Source organism: Drosophila biarmipes, chromosome 3R (assembly GCF_025231255.1).
Source record: "Drosophila biarmipes strain raj3 chromosome 3R, RU_DBia_V1.1, whole genome shotgun sequence".
Taxonomy (NCBI): domain Eukaryota; kingdom Metazoa; phylum Arthropoda; class Insecta; order Diptera; family Drosophilidae; genus Drosophila; species Drosophila biarmipes.
The window spans coordinates 7,880,259-7,898,740 of record NC_066616.1 but is presented as its reverse complement, the minus strand read 5'-3'; the positions used below and the strand labels follow the sequence as shown (position 1 = coordinate 7,898,740).

General features: G+C 44.0%; 4 protein-coding genes and 1 long non-coding RNA gene across 7 annotated transcripts; 1 reads left to right on the top strand and 4 right to left on the bottom strand.

The window, feature by feature from the left end:
- Positions 1 to 52: 52 nt before the first annotated feature.
- LOC108027187 (UNC93-like protein MFSD11) lies at positions 53 to 8,110 on the bottom strand. The gene is made up of 4 exons (XM_017098487.3): positions 7,667 to 8,110; positions 1,646 to 1,815; positions 1,117 to 1,574; positions 53 to 999 (listed from the first exon to the last, which is right to left on the bottom strand). The coding sequence occupies exons 1-4, from the start codon at positions 7,751 to 7,753 to the stop codon at positions 404 to 406; spliced, it is 1,311 nt and encodes a 436-aa protein (XP_016953976.1). The 5' UTR covers positions 7,754 to 8,110; the 3' UTR covers positions 53 to 403.
- On the bottom strand, positions 3,357 to 4,643 carry LOC127011587 (uncharacterized). Its single transcript, XM_050889155.1, has one exon. The coding sequence runs from the start codon at positions 4,515 to 4,517 to the stop codon at positions 4,059 to 4,061; it is 459 nt and encodes a 152-aa protein (XP_050745112.1). The 5' UTR covers positions 4,518 to 4,643; the 3' UTR covers positions 3,357 to 4,058.
- A 452-nt stretch (positions 8,111 to 8,562) lies between the features above and the next one.
- Positions 8,563 to 10,180, bottom strand: LOC108027000 (uncharacterized). Its single transcript, XM_044095539.2, has 2 exons — positions 9,825 to 10,180; positions 8,563 to 9,714 (listed from the first exon to the last, which is right to left on the bottom strand). The coding sequence occupies exons 1-2, from the start codon at positions 10,158 to 10,160 to the stop codon at positions 8,608 to 8,610; spliced, it is 1,443 nt and encodes a 480-aa protein (XP_043951474.1). The 5' UTR covers positions 10,161 to 10,180; the 3' UTR covers positions 8,563 to 8,607.
- Positions 10,181 to 10,267: 87 nt separating this feature from the next.
- Positions 10,268 to 18,067, bottom strand: LOC108027188 (acyl-CoA Delta-9 desaturase). Of its 3 annotated transcripts, none has more exons than XM_044095540.2 (5): positions 17,973 to 18,067; positions 12,671 to 12,990; positions 11,569 to 11,905; positions 11,318 to 11,503; positions 10,268 to 11,255 (listed from the first exon to the last, which is right to left on the bottom strand). In XM_044095540.2, exons 2-5 carry the CDS (start codon positions 12,978 to 12,980, stop codon positions 10,937 to 10,939), a joined length of 1,152 nt encoding a protein of 383 aa, XP_043951475.1. In that variant the 5' UTR covers positions 12,981 to 12,990; positions 17,973 to 18,067; the 3' UTR covers positions 10,268 to 10,936. The 3 variants fall into 3 exon arrangements, with proteins under 3 accessions (XP_043951475.1, XP_016953978.1, XP_016953977.1); XM_017098489.3 differs by lacking the exon at positions 17,973 to 18,067 and adding an exon at positions 16,043 to 16,227; XM_017098488.3 differs by lacking the exon at positions 17,973 to 18,067 and adding an exon at positions 13,650 to 13,751.
- LOC127011588 (uncharacterized) lies at positions 14,846 to 16,126 on the top strand. The gene is made up of 2 exons (XR_007764684.1): positions 14,846 to 15,557; positions 15,611 to 16,126. It is a non-coding gene; the product is annotated as an uncharacterized LOC127011588 (long non-coding RNA).
- Positions 18,068 to 18,482: the final 415 nt, after the last annotated feature.

Below are 18,482 nucleotides of genomic sequence, written 5' to 3'. Positions count from 1 at the left end.
TAAATGAAGGCCAAAATAAACTACCAAATTGCCATACTAAAAGACCGTCAAGTTTCTTAAAATTCGTTATATATTTCTTATAATACTCCAAATCTGTGGTTTACTTATTTACAATTGCACAATAGCTGCTTAAAATAAATAAACGCACATATACAATACACACATATAAAAACATAGACAACTAGATTACAATTACGTTTTGGAATGCCAACATTAAAATACGTATATATAGCAACAATAGCGCGCAACAACACTTATTAGTTATTGTCTAGGAAGACGACGCAGTCGCACGGATTTAAAGCACTCCGAGGATTTCAATAAACACGGACAAGTGGCCACATGGCCCTAACGCCCTAACGAGAACCTGCATCTAATACTCTAGATCCTACGATATCGGGCGGGATTACTTCTCCAAGGCCTCCTGCTCGCGGTGCTGCCGCTTGAAGCCCCACTCGACGAATACGAAAGCGATGGTGCCGATGGTGCCCATGACCACCAGGATGCCCAGCTGCACGTACAGTCCGAAGTGCGAGGAGTAGAAGAAGCTGATGGCCGCCGCCACCGACTGGGTGAACTTGAACAGGGCGAAGGCGCCCACGGCATTGTTCACATACTCACCGCCCAGCATCGAGTAGATCTGGGTGTTGAAGCAGGCATCGCCCAGGCCCAGGAGGAAGGCACAGATCAGCGCAATGCTGGCTCTGGGCGGATCCAGGTAGGATATATCGGTGGTATCTTTGAACGGTGCGCTGTTCGGCAGGTTGATGAACGTCATGAAGAAGGCCGCCATGTGCATCACGTAGCCGGCGATCACGATGGGATCGCGTCCATAGCGCGTCGTCTTGTTGCCCAGTATGCCGAAGAGTCCTCCGCCGAAGACCTCGCCGGCTCCAATGCAAATACCCACCAGGCCAACGATCTCCTTCGGGGTCTCGGCTATTTTCGTGGTGAATCCAATGGCTGATCCAAAAACGCCACTGAAGAATGACAGCTCAAGACCTGTAAATGTTAGGATATAGCCAGTACAATAACAATGATATCATTATGAGTATGATTAGGGATACCCCTAATTATTTTGATATTTTTAAAAGGTTTTGTTAAGGTACTTTTACCAACCTGTGTAAAAGAAGGCCATGCTGAGGAGCAGCATCTTCTTGGTGAGGAACAATTGTCCGGCGGACTTCAACGCGTAGATGGCCTGTCCGCAGCCCGTGTGCTTCTGCTCCAGTTCGTTGTCGTGCTCGGCATTGTCGGCCATGAACCTCAGGGCGGCCAGGAATACGATGCCGAGAATGGCGATCACGGTGAGCACGCCGATGACCAGATTCCGTGTCTCCTTGTCGATCCTGGTCTTGTCCTGGAACTGATAGTAGACGAACAGGTTGCCGATGAACATGCTGCACTGCAGCAGGGCCCAGAAGACGCCAGAGTTGCGGGAGATGGTCGTGGATTCACTGCAGCGCGCCAGATAGGTTCCCTGGCCCGTCCAGGTGATGGAGGCACCCAGTCCCAGCACTGCGCTGCCCACGTACAGCAGCACCGTGGATGGGAACATGAACGTGATCATGAAGGCCCTGCAATTGGATAAGGTATATAAGTCACCAAACTTTATTGACCACACAAAAAAGATTGGGGATCGACTCACGTATAGGTCAGTGCTCCCACGACCATGGCCACTCGCGGACCGGTGAACGAGATGAACGAGGGTGCCAGCCAGTTGGAGAGCGAGAAGAACAGGTAGATAATGGCCAGGCTGGTGTAGCCCTCTCCCTTAAAGGTGTCATCTTCCTGGGAAATGCTGTCCAGAATGGTTTTCTGCGGGCACATAGGATCGGAAAGTGACATAATTAGCATTTTGGAAACGTGCCAGACACATTTTGACGACTGCATGCCAATGAACCGGCAGCAACGCGTTTGTTTATTGTTTTTCTTTAAATGTTATACGGCAAACGTGTTCGCGGTTCAAGTACACACTATACAGGTATTTCCTGTCCGGATACGTTTTGGAGGCAAAATACATCTTCCAGAAACCCCAGCAAAGCGGATAGAATGTAATTAAATCAGAGTTGGTTTGGGAATACTTTCACTCTGGGGTTGCGATTGTAGTTATTATAAATCAACTGTGTAACCAGGACTTTCTTGATACATTCTCAAGAACTAAAATCATTAACCTCATAAATAAGACACATTAATTTGAGTTTTATTTCGAACTTCTATCGTTTAATATTAATACCATCTTGTATCTTTCGAATTTCGATTTCGATTTTCCAAAAACTACAAAGCCGAAGAAGAAAGAAAAGCTATTGAGAGTTGACTAAAACAACTTTCATGTATCTATAAAACCGAATGAAGTGGTTTTAACTCGCATAAATTGATACATTAAAATAAAAAACAACTGCTGAAAAAATGAACCCAATCGGAACCTTGTCTGCAACTAGATTCAAGTGCAGCTTTACAATTCTTGCGAATGTCAATGGAAAATTACAAGCTGCACATGCGAAACGTGTTTATGGTTGAGTTTAAAAATTTTCCATTCCCAAGAACGCATCTCGGAGAACGACCGATTGATAAGTTATCTTGGCAAAAATTCGGACTCTGACATGATTTCGATTTCTAGCTGCATCCACTAAGTCCTCGTTCCCATTTTGAAGTCCAACTTGAGAGCTCTAACTGATAGTGCTTTAAAGAGCTCTACAGAGAAGCCTGAACTTAAATTTTAATAACTAGGGGGCTACCAGTAAGTGAAAGTAGATAACTTAATGGTCTGCATTCGCGAAGCGGAACTGATTTGCCAGGAAATATTGAATTCGTCGTTCAGTGCCCTTGAGGAGTCAGGAACTGTTCGTAAGTCTCTCAATGGAAAGTGCTTAGAGCCACTTTTGGGGTTTCACAGATGTTCTGACTGGCTATGAAACCATCTACCCACCTACATTAAAACTCGGGCTAAATAATGTTTATGGCACTGGTGTAGGAGAACATGAAAAGCAAAGTGACACAGACGACTGAAAGACGGTGGTGACAAGAAATCTCGAGTTTCAAGTGCAAGTATTCCTTATCACCACCAATGGAGCTCAATGAAAATTTGTTGATGATCTCTTTATTATTGGATCGACGGACATATAAACCGCCTATCTGGAGAATTGGGTCAATTTGTGTGCAAAGAGGCGAAAGAAAGTCGAAATGCAATAAAGAAAGCAACGTGCGTACGAGGAACCCAGGAGAATGTACTGATTAAACCCAACGTCACTTGGCTTTGTTTATATGTTACGCAAAAAACTGGCACGACTCACGAAAACCTCAAAAATGCGAAACAAGTTTCGTATGTCTTTCCTTACAGAAGGTATAATGACTTTCCCTTCAAATTTAAAATGGAGAATACCTAACACAGTATCTTCAGCTTTATTTATAGTCTTAGAATCTGTACACAAAGTAGGAAATTGGTTGATTACTTGGCCAACTTTATGTTCATTTTGCGACAGTACGCCTCCAAGTCCTCCATATAATCCATTTCAGTATCTTTCATATTGATTTTCGATCTCGAATGGGTCGGATGGATATTATCACTCAGTGTTTGGCCTCGTGTTATCGTGAACTCGGCCTTGTCAAAAAGCCTACGTTTTATCTCGAAGGGAGTCAACGAATGAGATCGACCATTCGGCGATGCCGCTGAGGCCAGAGAACCCTGTTCTCCCGAGGATTCAGAATCACTACCATCAATTGTTACGACCGTGTCGTGCCACGTTCTCAGCCTGGTCAACAGGGTTGAAGAACCGATTTTCTTGTGGGCCATGGGAATGGGCGTGTCCGACCTCAGGGTCTTCATAAATCCGTAGGTGCGTCCATCCAACGACTCCCTCTTCAGATCAACGTCGAAATCGATATCCTTCTTAAAGTAATGACCCATTTTGTTGCGTATATGTATATTTATATATTGCCAACTGCCGTGTTAGTTGTTAGGTGACACTTTGTTTGCTGGTAACTAGACAAATTTGATTTAACTAATGGTAAAGGAAATAAAGGTTGCTGAATAATACGAAAATATATAACAGGTAATCGCATCATTTGGCAAACTTGATGTGCATTCTGTTGCAATACGCCTCGATTTCTTCCATACTCGCGTGGGCCGGATCTCGAAAGGCAATGGTTTCGCCCGCGTCTTCGGGATGCGTCTGGTCACTCAGTACCTTGCCTCGCGTTATGGTGAACTCGGCCTCGTCAAACTGTTTCCGCTTCATCTCGAAGGAGGGCATTTTCGACTGACGCGGGATGGAGATCACTGAGGCCAAAGTGGATGGGGGTCCGCCTGATCCCGCCTCGCTTTCGCTCATATTCAACGACACCCTTCCGTGTATCGAGTGCAACCTCTCCGTCAGGGTGGTCGCACTGAGCTTCTTCTGGGCCGCCGGGATCGGGGTGTCCGACCTGACTGCCTTCATGAATCCATAGGTCCGAAAGTCGCCCAGCTCCTGGCTGCGATCGACGTCGAAATCAATGCTCTTCCTGAAGTATTCCTTCATTTTGTTGCAGTGAATGCGTTGACCAAGGCTAGATAGTTATTGTTTTGTAAGTTCTGGCTTTGTTGATTTATTTTAGTGGGACAACTAGATCGACTTTCTTACAAACCAGGGGTACTAGAAAGTCTACTTAGATCTTGTACTTTCACAAGAAAAACTTTTAAATTGTTTATGCGTAGTACCCTCATTTTGGATGTTTCATAAAAAATGTTACAAAAAAAAACCCTGTGTTCAAATTGGTTATTTTCGAATTTTTAATAAAATCTTTTAATAGTTGAATTTCATAATTTGGGGGTTATGACATAACAATTATAAACATTTTTAAAAACAATTATTAATAGGATACCCTCTCATTTTTTAATTTTCTAAAATATTAAACCATTATCTGGGAATTCCGAGAGTTTGAAAATCCCCATTTTCTCAGAGAGCATCGTAACTTTATAGGGTATCCAGAAAACTTGGTCTCGCCAAGCTAGACTTGATTTTCCGCTCTTTCGGCCAGACATTGCACACGACTGCTGGCGGAGAAGGTGGTTTTCTGGGCGGTGGGGGTCAGGTGGTTCGGACTCGGATTCGGATTTGGATTTGGATTCGGGCAGTGAGTGGTGGGCTCGTCGGCGCACACCCACTTTTCGGTTTGTTGTTGTGCAACCGTCTGGGCGCAGGCGCTTCGCCTCCCCCCGGCAGTCGCCCACCGGCTTGGCCAAACTGATGTGTGCATATGTATGTTGGTCAACGTGGGTTAGTTTATTGCTGACGTGGCCTTGAGCCTGACAACTGTGTGGGCGTGGAGGGGGTTGCAATTGCAATGACATTGAAAGAGTTTTGCTCGACGCGTTTTGCGTTTGATATCGATTGCGCAATCGGGTGGAAAGCGGTTCCAGCGGTCTCCGAAAGTGTTCTGTGCCACTCCAACGATTGCACCATATGAGCCAAGGCCTCGCTTCAAAATTGCTCTCTAATGGACACGGAATACGGGCCGATCGATCGATTGTTGGTCTATAAGTTTGGCTAACTACACTCAGGAAAAATTAAATAAAACGTTATGCGCAGTTTTGTAAAATATATAATTTTATATTACAGGAAACTCTTTTTTTTAACTTTATGGTTGGTTAAAGATGTATTGTCAATAAAATCATCTCACATAGTCCCATTTGAATACATAATTTTGGCAAAAGTACTCGAGACAAGATCTAATCACTAAAATGATTTAGTACTATAAACCTTTTGGGAAAGCATTAAATGATAAGATTGATTAATAACCTCCTTTGTAGCTATTCGTTTTTCCGCGTGATGTCTATGAATTCAGTTAACTACGCCGAAGCACGCCCTGATTGGAATTCCGAGCCACTTTTGCTTTTGTTGGTGCTGCCGTAGTAAATTGTTTATAAAAAGAAACAATAACTGGAGGGCAGGCACCAAGACAGAAAAAATGTGTTGCGCATGCGCCGCTTGCAGCGCTGAAATACCAAAATAAAACCATTAAGAAAGCCAGCAAAAAATAAAATTAAAGGGACAAATTCAACGCTTCAAAGCCATTTTTGTGGTGTTTATAAGAAGGTATTCACACAGTGCGTTGAACTAAACAAAATGCGTCGAAAATGAGCTGTTTGCAAAACAATGACACAGACCATTTGGTGGTCAGTTTGGGTTTCTGAGCTTCGCACATAACAGAAAAGCGGCGCATACGTAATAAGACGAGATAAACGCGGGCAAGAACGCTTTTTTCGCATACCCGACAATCCAGTTGGTTAATGAATCCGCACTCACTGATCGAAGGGGTATATAGTATAAAAATAGGTATATAAGTCTGTTTTCTGGTTTCGCTTTTGCCTGCGGTTGGCCTTGATCTTACGGCTTTTATTACTGACAATAAACAGTCATCGCAGTTAGCCGTTATAATGCAACCAGTCAATGAACGCGTCAACGTAGATCTACCTTTGCCTATCAATACCAATAAGTGTAATCCGCAGTGTTTATTGGCAAATATTAATTAGGTAATCGCTGTCATATATCATTATATATCATTATATTGGAGTGTGCCCCCAAAACTATCTATGAATGGGGTTGTTATCAGCTGGTTCTGGGAAACAATACTGATTCTAGTTCAGTGGAATTTGCATAAATCGATGATCTAAGAGCTGAGCACTACATATAAATATTTGATATATTTTAACGAAATTAAGCAAAATATCGTTCATTGTTGGTAGAAACTGGATTCTATTATCATCTCTGCTACACATTTTTGTTTGTTTTTACTCGGTAGAATAAAAGTTGATACATGAGTCACTGGATTTATAACAAATAATCTCTTATACACTTTAATATACTTCACTTCGGTAAGGAAAACCCTTTTATATAACTTTCTCAGCCCAAGAAAGTGTGGGCTAAAGAGAAATAATTGTAGAAAAATTGAGAAAGTCGTAATTCCCCATTGGGGTCAACTTCTCTGGTTACGTGTGGCTCTATAGCTGCTCCCGCCTTATGAACGATAAGTGCTCTATGGCTGATGATAACTTCTCAAAGGGGAATCATGGGTTTTAAAACATGTTGAACTGCAGTAAGTGTGTTACTTCTACACTTACTGCAGTTCAACATGTTTTAAAACCCATGATTCCCCTTTGAGAAGTTATCATCAGCCATAGAGCAGTAAGTAACCATTTAAAGAATGTTAAGAGAGACCTATTGGGGTCAGCTTTCCAGCTCTGTTTGCATTGCAAACGATAACTGCTCTATGACTGATGATGCGAGTTCCTTATCAATTGAGGCCCCACTCAGATGTGCTCCACACAGGCACGGCGAACAATGGTCGCCGAATGACTGGTGACCTTTGGAGCAGTACATTAAATCGTAATAATAAGCAACTCCCCGCCACTTTACACCGCCACAAATCAGGGGTAATTTACGAGCGAGCAAGAGCGGCAGTGAGTGGCGGCAGCGTTATAACATCCTGTGACGCGGGGGCGTTGTGGGCGGTTGGGCGGTGCGATGGCGGGCTGTGGGGTGGCAAGGGCACTGCGATGTCTATTGGCAAGGACAAGGACGAAGGTCCAATGGCAAGGATGTCGGGAACAACAACACCAACGCCCACGCATACACACAGCCAGAGAACGGAGAGAAGAGAGCGGGAGAGGAGCGGAGAGGCGACTTACCTCTATGTTACACATGGTCTGGAACGCCGTGAAGACGAACATGAAGCCGAAGCCCAGGATGAGTATCATCAGGAACTTGAAGTCCATCCTGATGCCGTTCTGCAGCCCTCGCTTCTGTATCTTTTCCCGCCACGGGTGCAATCAAATCGACTTCAATTAACTTGCCGCGCGCACTGCATTTGCATTCGACGACGTCGCGAGAGAGGGGGCGTGAACTGCGACTCTCTCGGTTCCAAATCTAGTAAAAACCCTAGGAATTCCGACGGAAGGCAGATCCAACTGCAAGCATCTGTCCAGCACTTCGCGACAGCAACGTAATATAACCCAAAGCAAGTGGCTAAAACACAACACACAACCAAAACACGCAAAAACCCAAAGCAAAACACTGAGCACAAATGGTAAATGCAATGTTTACGCGTCGACGACCGAGAGTTGAATGGAACAAGACTTCGAGAGGTAGCGCGCTAATAAGGGTACTCCCAAGTAAAGTGCTAACCCGACTGTTGAATGCCCTACCTCAGGGACTTCAAGAACGTGATCTGAAGAAGTGCAAGTAAATGAAGTGTCGAAAAATAAATATATTTTTTTTATATTAAAAGTATGTGAACAAAGCAACTATGTGTATTTTCCAAGCTAAGAATTTTTTAATTTTTTCATATACATTTTCTAAGAACGGAATACTAATTTAACTAACCTATAAACGTAATATACCATTTAAATGTTTATTATATACTTCTTATGCCAAGAGCATCTCTTAGTCAACGGACACTCTCTCTCTTAGGTAGCGTACTAAGAAAACCAAATCTGAGAGCGGAAACGAGAGAGAAAACACCAACACACTGGCAAAGTCGTAAGCGGGATTTCCGACAACAATCACGCATACCAACTATCGATAGTTCAATGTGGGCGCGGACACTCGATTGGTTTTATTAATTTAAAAATCATTTATAAAAGTCAAATTCAGATGCGCTGCGACTCAACTTTTCTAAGATTGACAAACGTTGAGTTTCAATATTGAGCGACTGCGAAATTTTGACTTGTCCATCGGTCGAAAGTGGGTTGTCTTGGGAAACAGAAGTTACAAATCCGTTAGAAATAGACCTGTTTAAAGGATGTGCATTGTAATCTTCTGAATAAGGAATATGATCTTGACATGGTTTATTCTCAGCGTTTTCGAAAATGGTATTTGGGACTTCTAGCATGTCTGCGTTTGGTGCCCCTTGAATGGTGCGCTTTGGCTCGTGTAAGACATCGATTTGCTGGAATTCTTGGGGGCTCGGTTCTCGAGGCGTGGATACGGGAACTTGACATATTTTATTTTGCTCTTCGAGGGGTATTAGAGCTCCACGTAAATAAGGTAAAGGATCTTCATCCATGACTAACGATTGCATTACGTATTCATCGACTTCCGGGAGCAAGCTAAGAGGACTGCCGCAGAGCCCAATTAGGGAGGCATTTTCCACATTTGGTTCCAGGCCAGAGGTGTACCCGGCTGACCTCACATCCACGGCGATAGGATCAGATCCCCCAACCTCATTTACCTCATTTAGATCCTGTTTGATATTAATTGCCGACGTTCTGCTTAGGTTCCTGGGAGTTATTGAGAACCCATGACGACAAACGCCAGCCGCCATATCCTGAGAAACTCGCGCATTAAAACTTCCGGCGCGCAAAGACGTTTCTGACACAACTGGGATATGGGCGTTGAGTTGTGAATACTTCCTTGGGGGTGAACGTTTGCGTTGGCCACTGATTGAACCACTCGGAACTGGGGTATCTGGTGTAGTGGATCCTGAAGGGCCGAAAAGTGGTCTTGGATCCCTGATCACAAAATCAACCTCCGCCGGGACATCCGGTTCTTCTTTCTGCACCTGCTTGGGGCCTGGTTGGGGATGGGCGACTTCCCTCTTCTTCTTCTGAATGCGCTTGGTGTTGGTGCGCATTCTTTTACGAATCTTGTCCATCTCATCCCCAGAAAGGGATTCCTCACTTATTAGCTTGGTGGCCGGCTTCCATGGGTCCAAGTGTCCATTACTCTTCTTTCGACGCTGAAAAACAAATTTAATGATTATAACTCATGATATATTTATTAATTTAAAGTCAGGGTCATGAAAAATTCACTTTTTTTTCGTTACTGATTGGATCGGGCCATACTTACAGCATCCTGCACTGCCCGGCGTAAAGGCTTGCCGGGATTACCCGGCACATTGGTGTTCGGATTGGGCAGGGCCCTTCCCAAGCGGCAGAAAACTGGATAGGAAAGAGCATATTTGGACACTCCAAGCCGCATTAGAATGCCCAGCTTGGCCAAGGTGCACAGGGACTCCTTTACGACGTCTTCTATATTGGCGACCGGAACGCAGTTGCGCATTTGGAACTTCACCTGGCGAGTGATATCATTTAAGCGCGCAAAATCGGTTCGAGACGATTGGAGGATGCTGAGAGCCTTGAGAACATTACGATTTATCTTTTTGGGAACCGTAAAAAAGTCCATGATTTAACCAATGCGTTAATTTTGATTCGTTTTTTTTTTTTTGGTTCTATTACGTTAGAAATGTGTGGTACAACTGAATGTAATGTAGTGTCATAAGCATTTAGACATTTTCAGGTTATGGAAAAGCCTACTGGGGTTTCTTTCCCAGAGGCATTTTCCCATTTTATTTGATAACATTTAAGGAAATATCATATGTATACGTGAAGGTGCTTTTAGTGTTCTAACAGCGATCGTTTATTATATATTATATATATTAGTTCCTTGATAATTCTTTTTGTGTTTTTGGCTTACGCTAAATACTAAAATCTTTCATTTGCAGGTATTTCTTTCTCTTGGAAACGGAAAGTTCTCCTCCATTGTTTGTATAAATTTTTATATTCTTTAACTGAAAATTTCTCGCAAATTTCAAAGTGACATCGAGATAACAGTGAATGAAAAGCTCCAATTGCCGTCTATTGTACATCAATATCCAGGTTTAAGCAATTATATGCATGTATAAATACAAAGTTAGTTTGCGGCTCTCTTAAAAAGCAACGCCAGAGCGAAATAAAAACATTTCCAGAGCTGGTTTAACACAGACGGTATAAAGATTTCGAGATACAACAAACAGTTATCCTCAACGTTTTATCTTAGAATTAATTTAATGGGCTTCACTTGATCTATTAGGAAGTTCGTTCCGCGGAACGCAAAATGGAAAATTATGTTTTGTCTTGCTTAATTTGAATTTGATTGATTTCTTCTAAACCCTCAGCCTCAACCCTCAGCCCTGAGCCTGCCTATTCGCTCTTTTTGTGTGTAATGACGGCATCCTCGATCTCCTCCTTGGGCTGGTCCACGTCTCCCCATCCCCACGTGGCGTGCGTTCCGTCACCGGTGCGCTTCACACGCTTCTGGATGATGTCCGAGGACACGGTCTTCAGGTCGTAGGCCCAGCCGATCTTGGCGAAGAAGTCGATGAAGCCGGTGGTGAAGTTTAGCGAGTATTTGCCGAACTCGGCCGTCTTGTAGTCCCAGGGGAAGACGTGGTGGTAGTTATGCCATCCCTCGCCGAAGGCCAGGATAGCCACAGAGATGTTCTCCGAGGGGTTAATGAATCTGCAAGTAGTTTAAGCTTGTAAGTACTTGTCCCTAATGTCGTTCGTATCATCAACACTCACTTGTCGTAGGGACGGCCGCCGAACTTGTGGGCAGCACTGTTCACCAGCCAGGTTACGTTCAGGATGAAACACCAGCGGAACATGGTGGCCACGAACCAGGCGTTCATGAAGGATTCACCCCAGAAGTACATGGGCACCGCGGTCGGAATGATGAAGCAGGCAATGGGCATCAAAATCATGTAGTATCTATAAAAAAGTAGATGTTTAAATTAACAAAGGCCTCTTTCTTAATGGTTCTAGTGGAAACCTACTTCTTCTGGAACATGAGGATGGGATCGGCACGAAGGTCGGATAGATCGACTCCCTTGCCCTTGGCCTTCACGTCGGGGTGCTTCTTGCACAGCAGCCAGCCGACGTGCGAGAAGAAGAAACCACGGGTGGCATTGTGGGGGTCGGCATCGGTCTCCGAGTATTTGTGGTGCACACGATGGTCACGAGCCCAGTGGTAGGCGGCATCCTGGAAGGCGATGGTGTTGAAGATGACCAGAATCAAGCGCAGGGGCCACTTGGCCTTGTAGGAGCGATGCGCCCACAGACGATGGGCACCAGCAGTGATGCCCAGGCCAGAAACGACGTATAAGACATAAGCTAAAATGATCAAACGAGTTTGGTTAGCAGGTTACAATTTACATTTTAATTTTGTATTGTAAAGATATTCTAATTTAATGTGCTGATGAATAAATATATGTCTTATAATACGAATAATATAGGCAGAATCATTTTTACAATGGATGATTTTCAAGTTTAATACCAGGTGATTTGGTTCGCGATCAAATCAAGCATGAGCACGTAGAGGTAATCGCATTAATGGAAAGGCCGATCAGCAGTCTGTGCCATGTTTGGACGTCTGGACTTCCATAAAAACCACTTTGCGAAGGTTATCAGGGCCGAAGCCGTAGATAACCCCGTATTTTCGAGAGTCTGGCACGCGACAGGAAGATGGCAACAGAGTCTTACTAAGTTAATTTAGCAAATGCGTTGTATTTTAAAACTTTCCATTAGTAAACAACATTTAATATACGTATGTGAAGGAACCCTAACAAATTAAATGCTATTATTTTAAGAAAGTGATTTAAAGATTTTTAACTATTCAAAGGTCGAGGAAGTTCACTCTGTGAAGTGGGCTTCTAAGTAACTTTTTTAATTGAGTAATTAATTTTTTTATTAGTGTGACCTTTGGACTGATGGTCAATTTTTAAGGAAAGTTCTGTGAAGTATGAGTCCCAGTTCATAGTAACTATTGTAAAAAAAAAAACAATATTGTAAGTACAGGTTTAAGAAACGTTCGATTTAAAATAATTAAAAAGGGGCGAATACCAATTAAGTAGAATTTATTAAGTACTATGGACTCACCTAGGAGAGAGGTCTGCCACTTGGCCGAGGTGATCATGAGGTAAGCGCCGTAGAGAGCCGCCAAATGGAGGTATCCGAAGGCGATGATGTTGCGCCAGACGAGCTTCAGGCGGCGCCTCTCGGCCTTCTTCAGCACAGTGATGTCCTTGACGAGTCCACCGTCGGTGGTCTCCACATCGCACTCGAAGAGCACTCCGGTGGAGTCCTCCTGCAGCTTGGTGGGGCTCTGTTCCGAATCGGCGGCGGCACTAGCCGCGGCGAGCAGCGAGTCCGTGATGGACTGGGCACCGGCTTGTGCGTTGGGCGGCATCTTGCATCAACTGTTGTCGGTTAGGAACATAAAGAGGAAAATAAACATCACTTTAGTAACGAAATCAACAAAAGAGCCATTATTGTGTGAGCCAACTTGGTGGCTTGGGCAATTAGCCAGCCAGCTGAACTTGACACGCTTTGGGGAGGTGAAGCCGAGCAGCTCTTTATGGCCCGACCCCGAGGTGTTCAAGTGGTCGAGCCACCGCGCACCCTTTGATAATAAATTCTTGCCTAATGCGAGATTCGTTTTTAATCAGCTAATGCTGGAAAAAAATCAATAAGTGCTGGCGGCGCGTCCTTGTGCCAGGATTCGCACAGCCCAGCATGAATAATGAAGGAGCCGGCGTGTGGGAACCAGCGCACCAGGTGCAGGTGGCCGTGGATGTGGAACATGTGTTTTGTGGGTCACTGGGAGCCGCGCAGAACGGAACCTTGGCTCAAGGTTAGGGTGCAAACGCTGCTGCGATGTCACGTTTCGTGGAAAATTCCTGCCTCAATCAGCCTAGCATGCCTTGATATACAGACACACAGACACCCACAGAGCACGGGCGAACGACGGAATTTGCCCAATTAACAGGAACCGCAGAGGCAACACCTGTCCACGTTCGACGAACTGCACTTGAGACATCCCGCACGCCCACCCGCCCACTTCTTGTTGTTATTCTACCTGGTTTACAGCCAAAATATGTTTGTTCGCCTCGGTTTCGCCAGCTAGGAGCTAACGTCAAGCCGTTCCGCTTAGCTGCGGTTTCAAAACTGATGTGCCACAGTTTCGCTCGACGAAGAACCGCGGCGGTTGGCAAAAGCTCGCTCGCGAGCTTTCGCAGGTGTGCTGGTGTGTATGGGTGTGGGCTTCTTATGGCAGATTAGATGCTGGCCATTTTTACCCACATATTGCTGGGGTCAGGGTTGGGCTTGCAAAGTCTAGACGCGGCCGCAAATCTAATCGGTATCGGCGAATCGGCCGCCCTTAACCACCCCTGTCGCGTGACGGCCGCGTGCCCTTATCAACGCCAGCTCAATCTGTGGGCAACCAGCACATGTGAATCACCTGCTAATTGCGGTTTCATCACACAAGTGGCTATTGCACAGGTGGCCGGTCGGGTACTTCGAACCCTGGCATGGGAACATCAACCAATTAAACACGTGAACCCTTGTGGTCGGCCAGAGCTTAGAAATCATACGATGCTTGGGGAATAGACACCAGAAAGGTAATTGGGGAAGTGTAGGGCAGGGGCGTCACCAGGGGGATCGTACTGACTGAGTGGCCTATTCCTTGGAAAACATTTAACCCCCTATAAGAATGAAAAATACTTAGACATTTTATTTCAAACATGTGTGTGTTTCAGCAGTAGTACTATTTTTGAAACCATTTTTTTAATGGTTTTTTGAGCCCCTTTCTGCTTTTGTAGTCTGACTAAGCCCCTGCTCATCGAGAAGTATGGTAGAAAGAACAAGAATTCCGCACTCGCACACACTTGTAATGCAAGAACAGCAGATCACAGGCGAAAGCTTTTAGCATGGCGCAAGAAAGGGCCAGAGATAGTGAGAGAAAAGCTAATGCCGCCAACATGTCAACAAAGCAGACGTCTCTTTTTGGGGACCAGGGAGAGGCCACACAGTAAGCGAATGCGGCCGAAAACCGGTAAAAACAACCACCGAAAAGCCAGCAAACAGAGACGAAGCCAGCAAACACTGGCCATTTATCAGAGACACGCATTGAACTTGAAATGCGATGTGGCCCCTACTTTTGCTCAGTTTTTTGAAAGCGTGGGAGCTTGCATGAGAGGGAAAGAGAGCGGTATAAAGGCGAGGAACTTGCTGGGGAGCGGGCGGAGGGCCAGCCAAAAGGGGGAGAGAGTAGTTTTGCTTTTGTTATTTTTGCGACCCGTTATCACGCTGCAAGAGCGTGATGCTCTATGAGATATTACACGCAGAAAAAACCTTCGCAGAGTTCTGTAGGTCTTGTAAGTAAAGTGCTTAACTAGAAACAAAAATTATTTTTAAAAATTATTTGAAAACTTTTCAGGTTAATCTGTTTTTTAAGAGTAAAGAAGACTAAAATTAGCATACAATATTTACGTCGGACATATCTAAATCATGCCCTTGGAATAAAAACACTTTGTATTTAGATAAGTTAATTATGAGGTAATTCTTTCTTTTTTTTGCAAATTTATCCGGCTGTGCAGTCAAATGCTTTGCTTGAGTTGCTTCAAAAAGAGCTAAAGCACTTTTGCGGCTTTAGATCATAAAATATTATTATTTTAACAATTTGTGCTAGTTTTTATATTTCTAGCAAATGACTAGTTGTCCCATTGTCACTAAACCCTATGTATGTATCTAGCCTTTTAAAATTCGAAATATTTTCACTCCACCACTAAAAAACATGTGTTTCACTCAAGTCGTTAAGTATTTTTCTAAGTACCGTTCTCGTTCTGTTGTCGGTCGCTTGTTTTTAGCCTATATCTGGCAATTAATATTAGCACTTTATCTAATTTGACAAATAGACTGTAACTGAAAAACCTGCTTGCCGGACATGCGAACTGTAGCGCAGAGGAGTGACAAATGTTTTCTGGTAAATTCGAAGCATGTAATTTGCAATTTAAGCGTATCCATCTATAATTGCAGTCAAAGTTCGTTCACCGTAAAAAAAAGAGAAATGGCTCGGCCTAATTAAAAGTCAAACAGGAACATATAGAGGCACGGATGAAGTGAGTGTGGTGCCGGGTACAGAACTTTCGACTGCCCTTGGACGGAATTAATTAAGTCACAATGCACAAGGGTCTTAAAAGAAACCAAAGCCTAACCTTCCGATAAACAGTGCAGCTCAACTGGAACCTTGAGAGGCGAAGAAACCTACTTAAGCTCGACCTAAGACCGAAGAGCCAGAGGGCCCGAAACCGAAAGTCACAAGTCTAGGCTGGCAGCCTTTGAAAACTCTTGCGCAGAGTAGCCTTTCTCGATCTCCTCTGGCTGTTTTACGTAAGCACTGGCCCCAGGGAAACGTGTATAAATCCTGTTGCAATGGCTCAACAAGTGGCCAGAAGCTGGAAAACCAACCTGTTTGCTTCTCCAAAAAGGCCCGGATTCAGCTTTTCAAACTCGCACTTTTCCACTACGCACAGTCGGTTGTCCGAAACCTGTGGCTGGGTCTCTTGGCGTTTTCAATCTATTTGCACTTTGTTTCAGCGGAGGAGTGCCAAGAGCACACGTCCACTCACTAGGCGAATTCGATTTGAACTGACCAACCGTCCGCACACTTGCCAAAACGAAAACAAATCGATTAGGCAAATCGGCGGGACAGCGTCAGAGCTTTTCTCCGCCGCCGTGTGCAGTTTGTGGCTATTTCTCCCTGGTTGCCCAGATTACCGGCATGCACGTAGCCCAATCTACGGTCCTAATCTTCGCGAAATTGTAAACATTTGCGAAACTCGAGCCTCTATCTTATGTATACCCAAAGTGAGTAATTGAATCCGATACAAAGCGGCGAAGTTTTCGAGTAAATTGCGAACAGGCTTGTCAACAACACACTTACAATTGCCAAAAGTAAGGTGAGTAAAAATAGGGCCAGCACATCGGCGCTAGGGTCAGCCTTCGCACTTTGGATCCCACTGCAGGTTTGGGATGGTTATTTTAGCCAATCTAATCGATGTTCCCCACTGTTTGCCGGCTCTGCGAGATAATGGGTTAGCCGTGAATCCACCTGGCCTCCCATAATCGGTTTTCGAGATAATTTTACGGTTCTTGTACTTTGGCCGGTCCAAACCAGTTGGCAAGACAAACTCCTCGGCCGACAACTTTACATATTCAACTAAGGACGGACAGAAACACAGGCTGCTTTGCATATCGTTTCTTGTTTCAAAACTTCAGAAGATGAGGTTGCGTGACACGCGAGTTTCTGTTTCTGAAACGTATAGGCTCTCAGCTACCGTCTAATGCATATGTATTTATGTCATCGCGGTAAATGACGAAATGCCCAGCCGTACGGCCCGCGGCAAAAGAATATGCAATCCAAAGCTTAGGAAGGTTAAGTTGCGCTTACAACCTTGACTTGTAAATCAGTATTAGAAACCCAGGTTCTATTAAACACAATATTTGCCATTACAAAAAAGACATATTGTACATCCATAAAGAAATATGTGTATCAAATAAAAGTGTTCTCAAAGTGCGCAGTTGAAAGATGAGCTTAAAATGTGTACGAATGTGTGCATTTGAATGGAATTAAACGCTGGACAATTCGCTATCTCCTGATCTGATCACCAGATGCCTTACGTGGTAGTTCCTTGGACGTCAATTGAAAAGAATAGAGTCTTAAGGTTCGAGATCAGAATCACTCATACCCTTCATCGGACTCTAAACTTATTCCTAGCACAAACAAGTACTCTTTCCACATTAACAACTAATTTTTCCTTTCCATCAAATACAAACATGAAAATAAACGTTTTTCCAAAACATAAATGCTGATAACATTTTTTATAAATAAATTTTAATGAATCACAGCAAAAACATGTGACACACGTTGATAAAAACTATGACCAAACTTTTGGATACAGAAAGGCAGAAGGTTCCTATCCTTAGTTTCGAAAGTGGTAGACTAAGGGGAGTGCTGAATACCACGACTAACTAGTTCCTCAGAAGGGTCTTGATAGTTCGGTCTGAATCCAGCTCCCTCTCAGAACGCGGTGTGCGTAGTTCCAAACGCCCTCAAAAGGGTTAAATCGCTTGGGGATTGGGAGCATGAGGTGTGACGTCACCGGGGCGTGCGCGCGCTAATTTCCCATGTAAACAATTTCGGTGCATTGCCCTGCTTACAGAACTATAATCTATTAAATACATTTCCACTATATTATAGTCACTGATGTTCTAATCAGCTCTATAAAACACAACAAAATACACGCCGGCGATCAACGAAATGAGCGATAACGCGCCCGTCAAATATTGCTGACTGCGTGTTATACTTCTTGATAAGGCCAGGTTGCTATAATCTTACCAAAACTGGATCCAAGTCTTAAGGATAACTTTAGTTTTCCGGATTTAACGCCAACTTCCCACGCAACCAACGCAATCTCCTGTTTTTAGTGATGACAGTGGGGTCGGCGTAGCTATGAGCAGGCAAACATCGGTAGGCTTATCGTAATTTATCGATTGCTACTCTCTTTTTCTACTACTTTTCAGTTGCTTAATACTACTATTTAACCTATTTAAGGAGGTGTGGTATTTAATTTTTTAATATAAAATGTAAAACTTTATGTCATCGGACAAAAATTGAAAAAAAAGATGAGAAGATTTGAACGAGGGGCGGTCCAGGCCGGTCTTCTAGTGGCCATAACTTTAAATTGGTCTCTTGAAAAGTGAGTTTTTTTAAGTCGCCGTACACTCTCCTTCGAAAACTAATGTACCGATCGTTCTGTAATCGGGCACACTGTTGTTTTACCTAAATCCGCAGGTACTGACGTCATGTTTTTTAGTGATTATTTTTGATTTCAAAGTGTTACCAATA

Excerpts from the sequence above, each read along its gene's own strand:
- LOC127011587 (XM_050889155.1), bottom strand. The coding sequence starts at position 4,517 with ATGAAGGAATACTTCAGGAAGAGCATTGATTTCGACGTCGATCGCAGC.
- LOC108027187 (XM_017098487.3), bottom strand. The coding sequence starts at position 7,753 with ATGGACTTCAAGTTCCTGATGATACTCATCCTGGGCTTCGGCTTCATG. Across the intron at positions 1,816-7,666 it reads AGACCATGTGTAACATAGAG|AAAACCATTCTGGACAGCAT; the intron begins GTAAGTCGCCTC and ends ATGTGCCCGCAG. Across the intron at positions 1,575-1,645 it reads GTGGGAGCACTGACCTATAC|GGCCTTCATGATCACGTTCA; the intron begins GTGAGTCGATCC and ends ATCCAATTGCAG.
- LOC108027000 (XM_044095539.2), bottom strand. The coding sequence starts at position 10,160 with ATGGACTTTTTTACGGTTCCCAAAAAGATAAATCGTAATGTTCTCAAG. Across the intron at positions 9,715-9,824 it reads GCCGGGCAGTGCAGGATGCT|CGTCGAAAGAAGAGTAATGG; the intron begins GTAAGTATGGCC and ends TTTGTTTTTCAG.
- LOC108027188 (XM_044095540.2), bottom strand. The coding sequence starts at position 12,980 with ATGCCGCCCAACGCACAAGCCGGTGCCCAGTCCATCACGGACTCGCTG. Across the intron at positions 11,906-12,670 it reads GTGGCAGACCTCTCTCCTAG|CTTATGTCTTATACGTCGTT; the intron begins GTGAGTCCATAG and ends TGATCATTTTAG. Across the intron at positions 11,504-11,568 it reads ATCCTCATGTTCCAGAAGAA|ATACTACATGATTTTGATGC; the intron begins GTAGGTTTCCAC and ends ACTTTTTTATAG.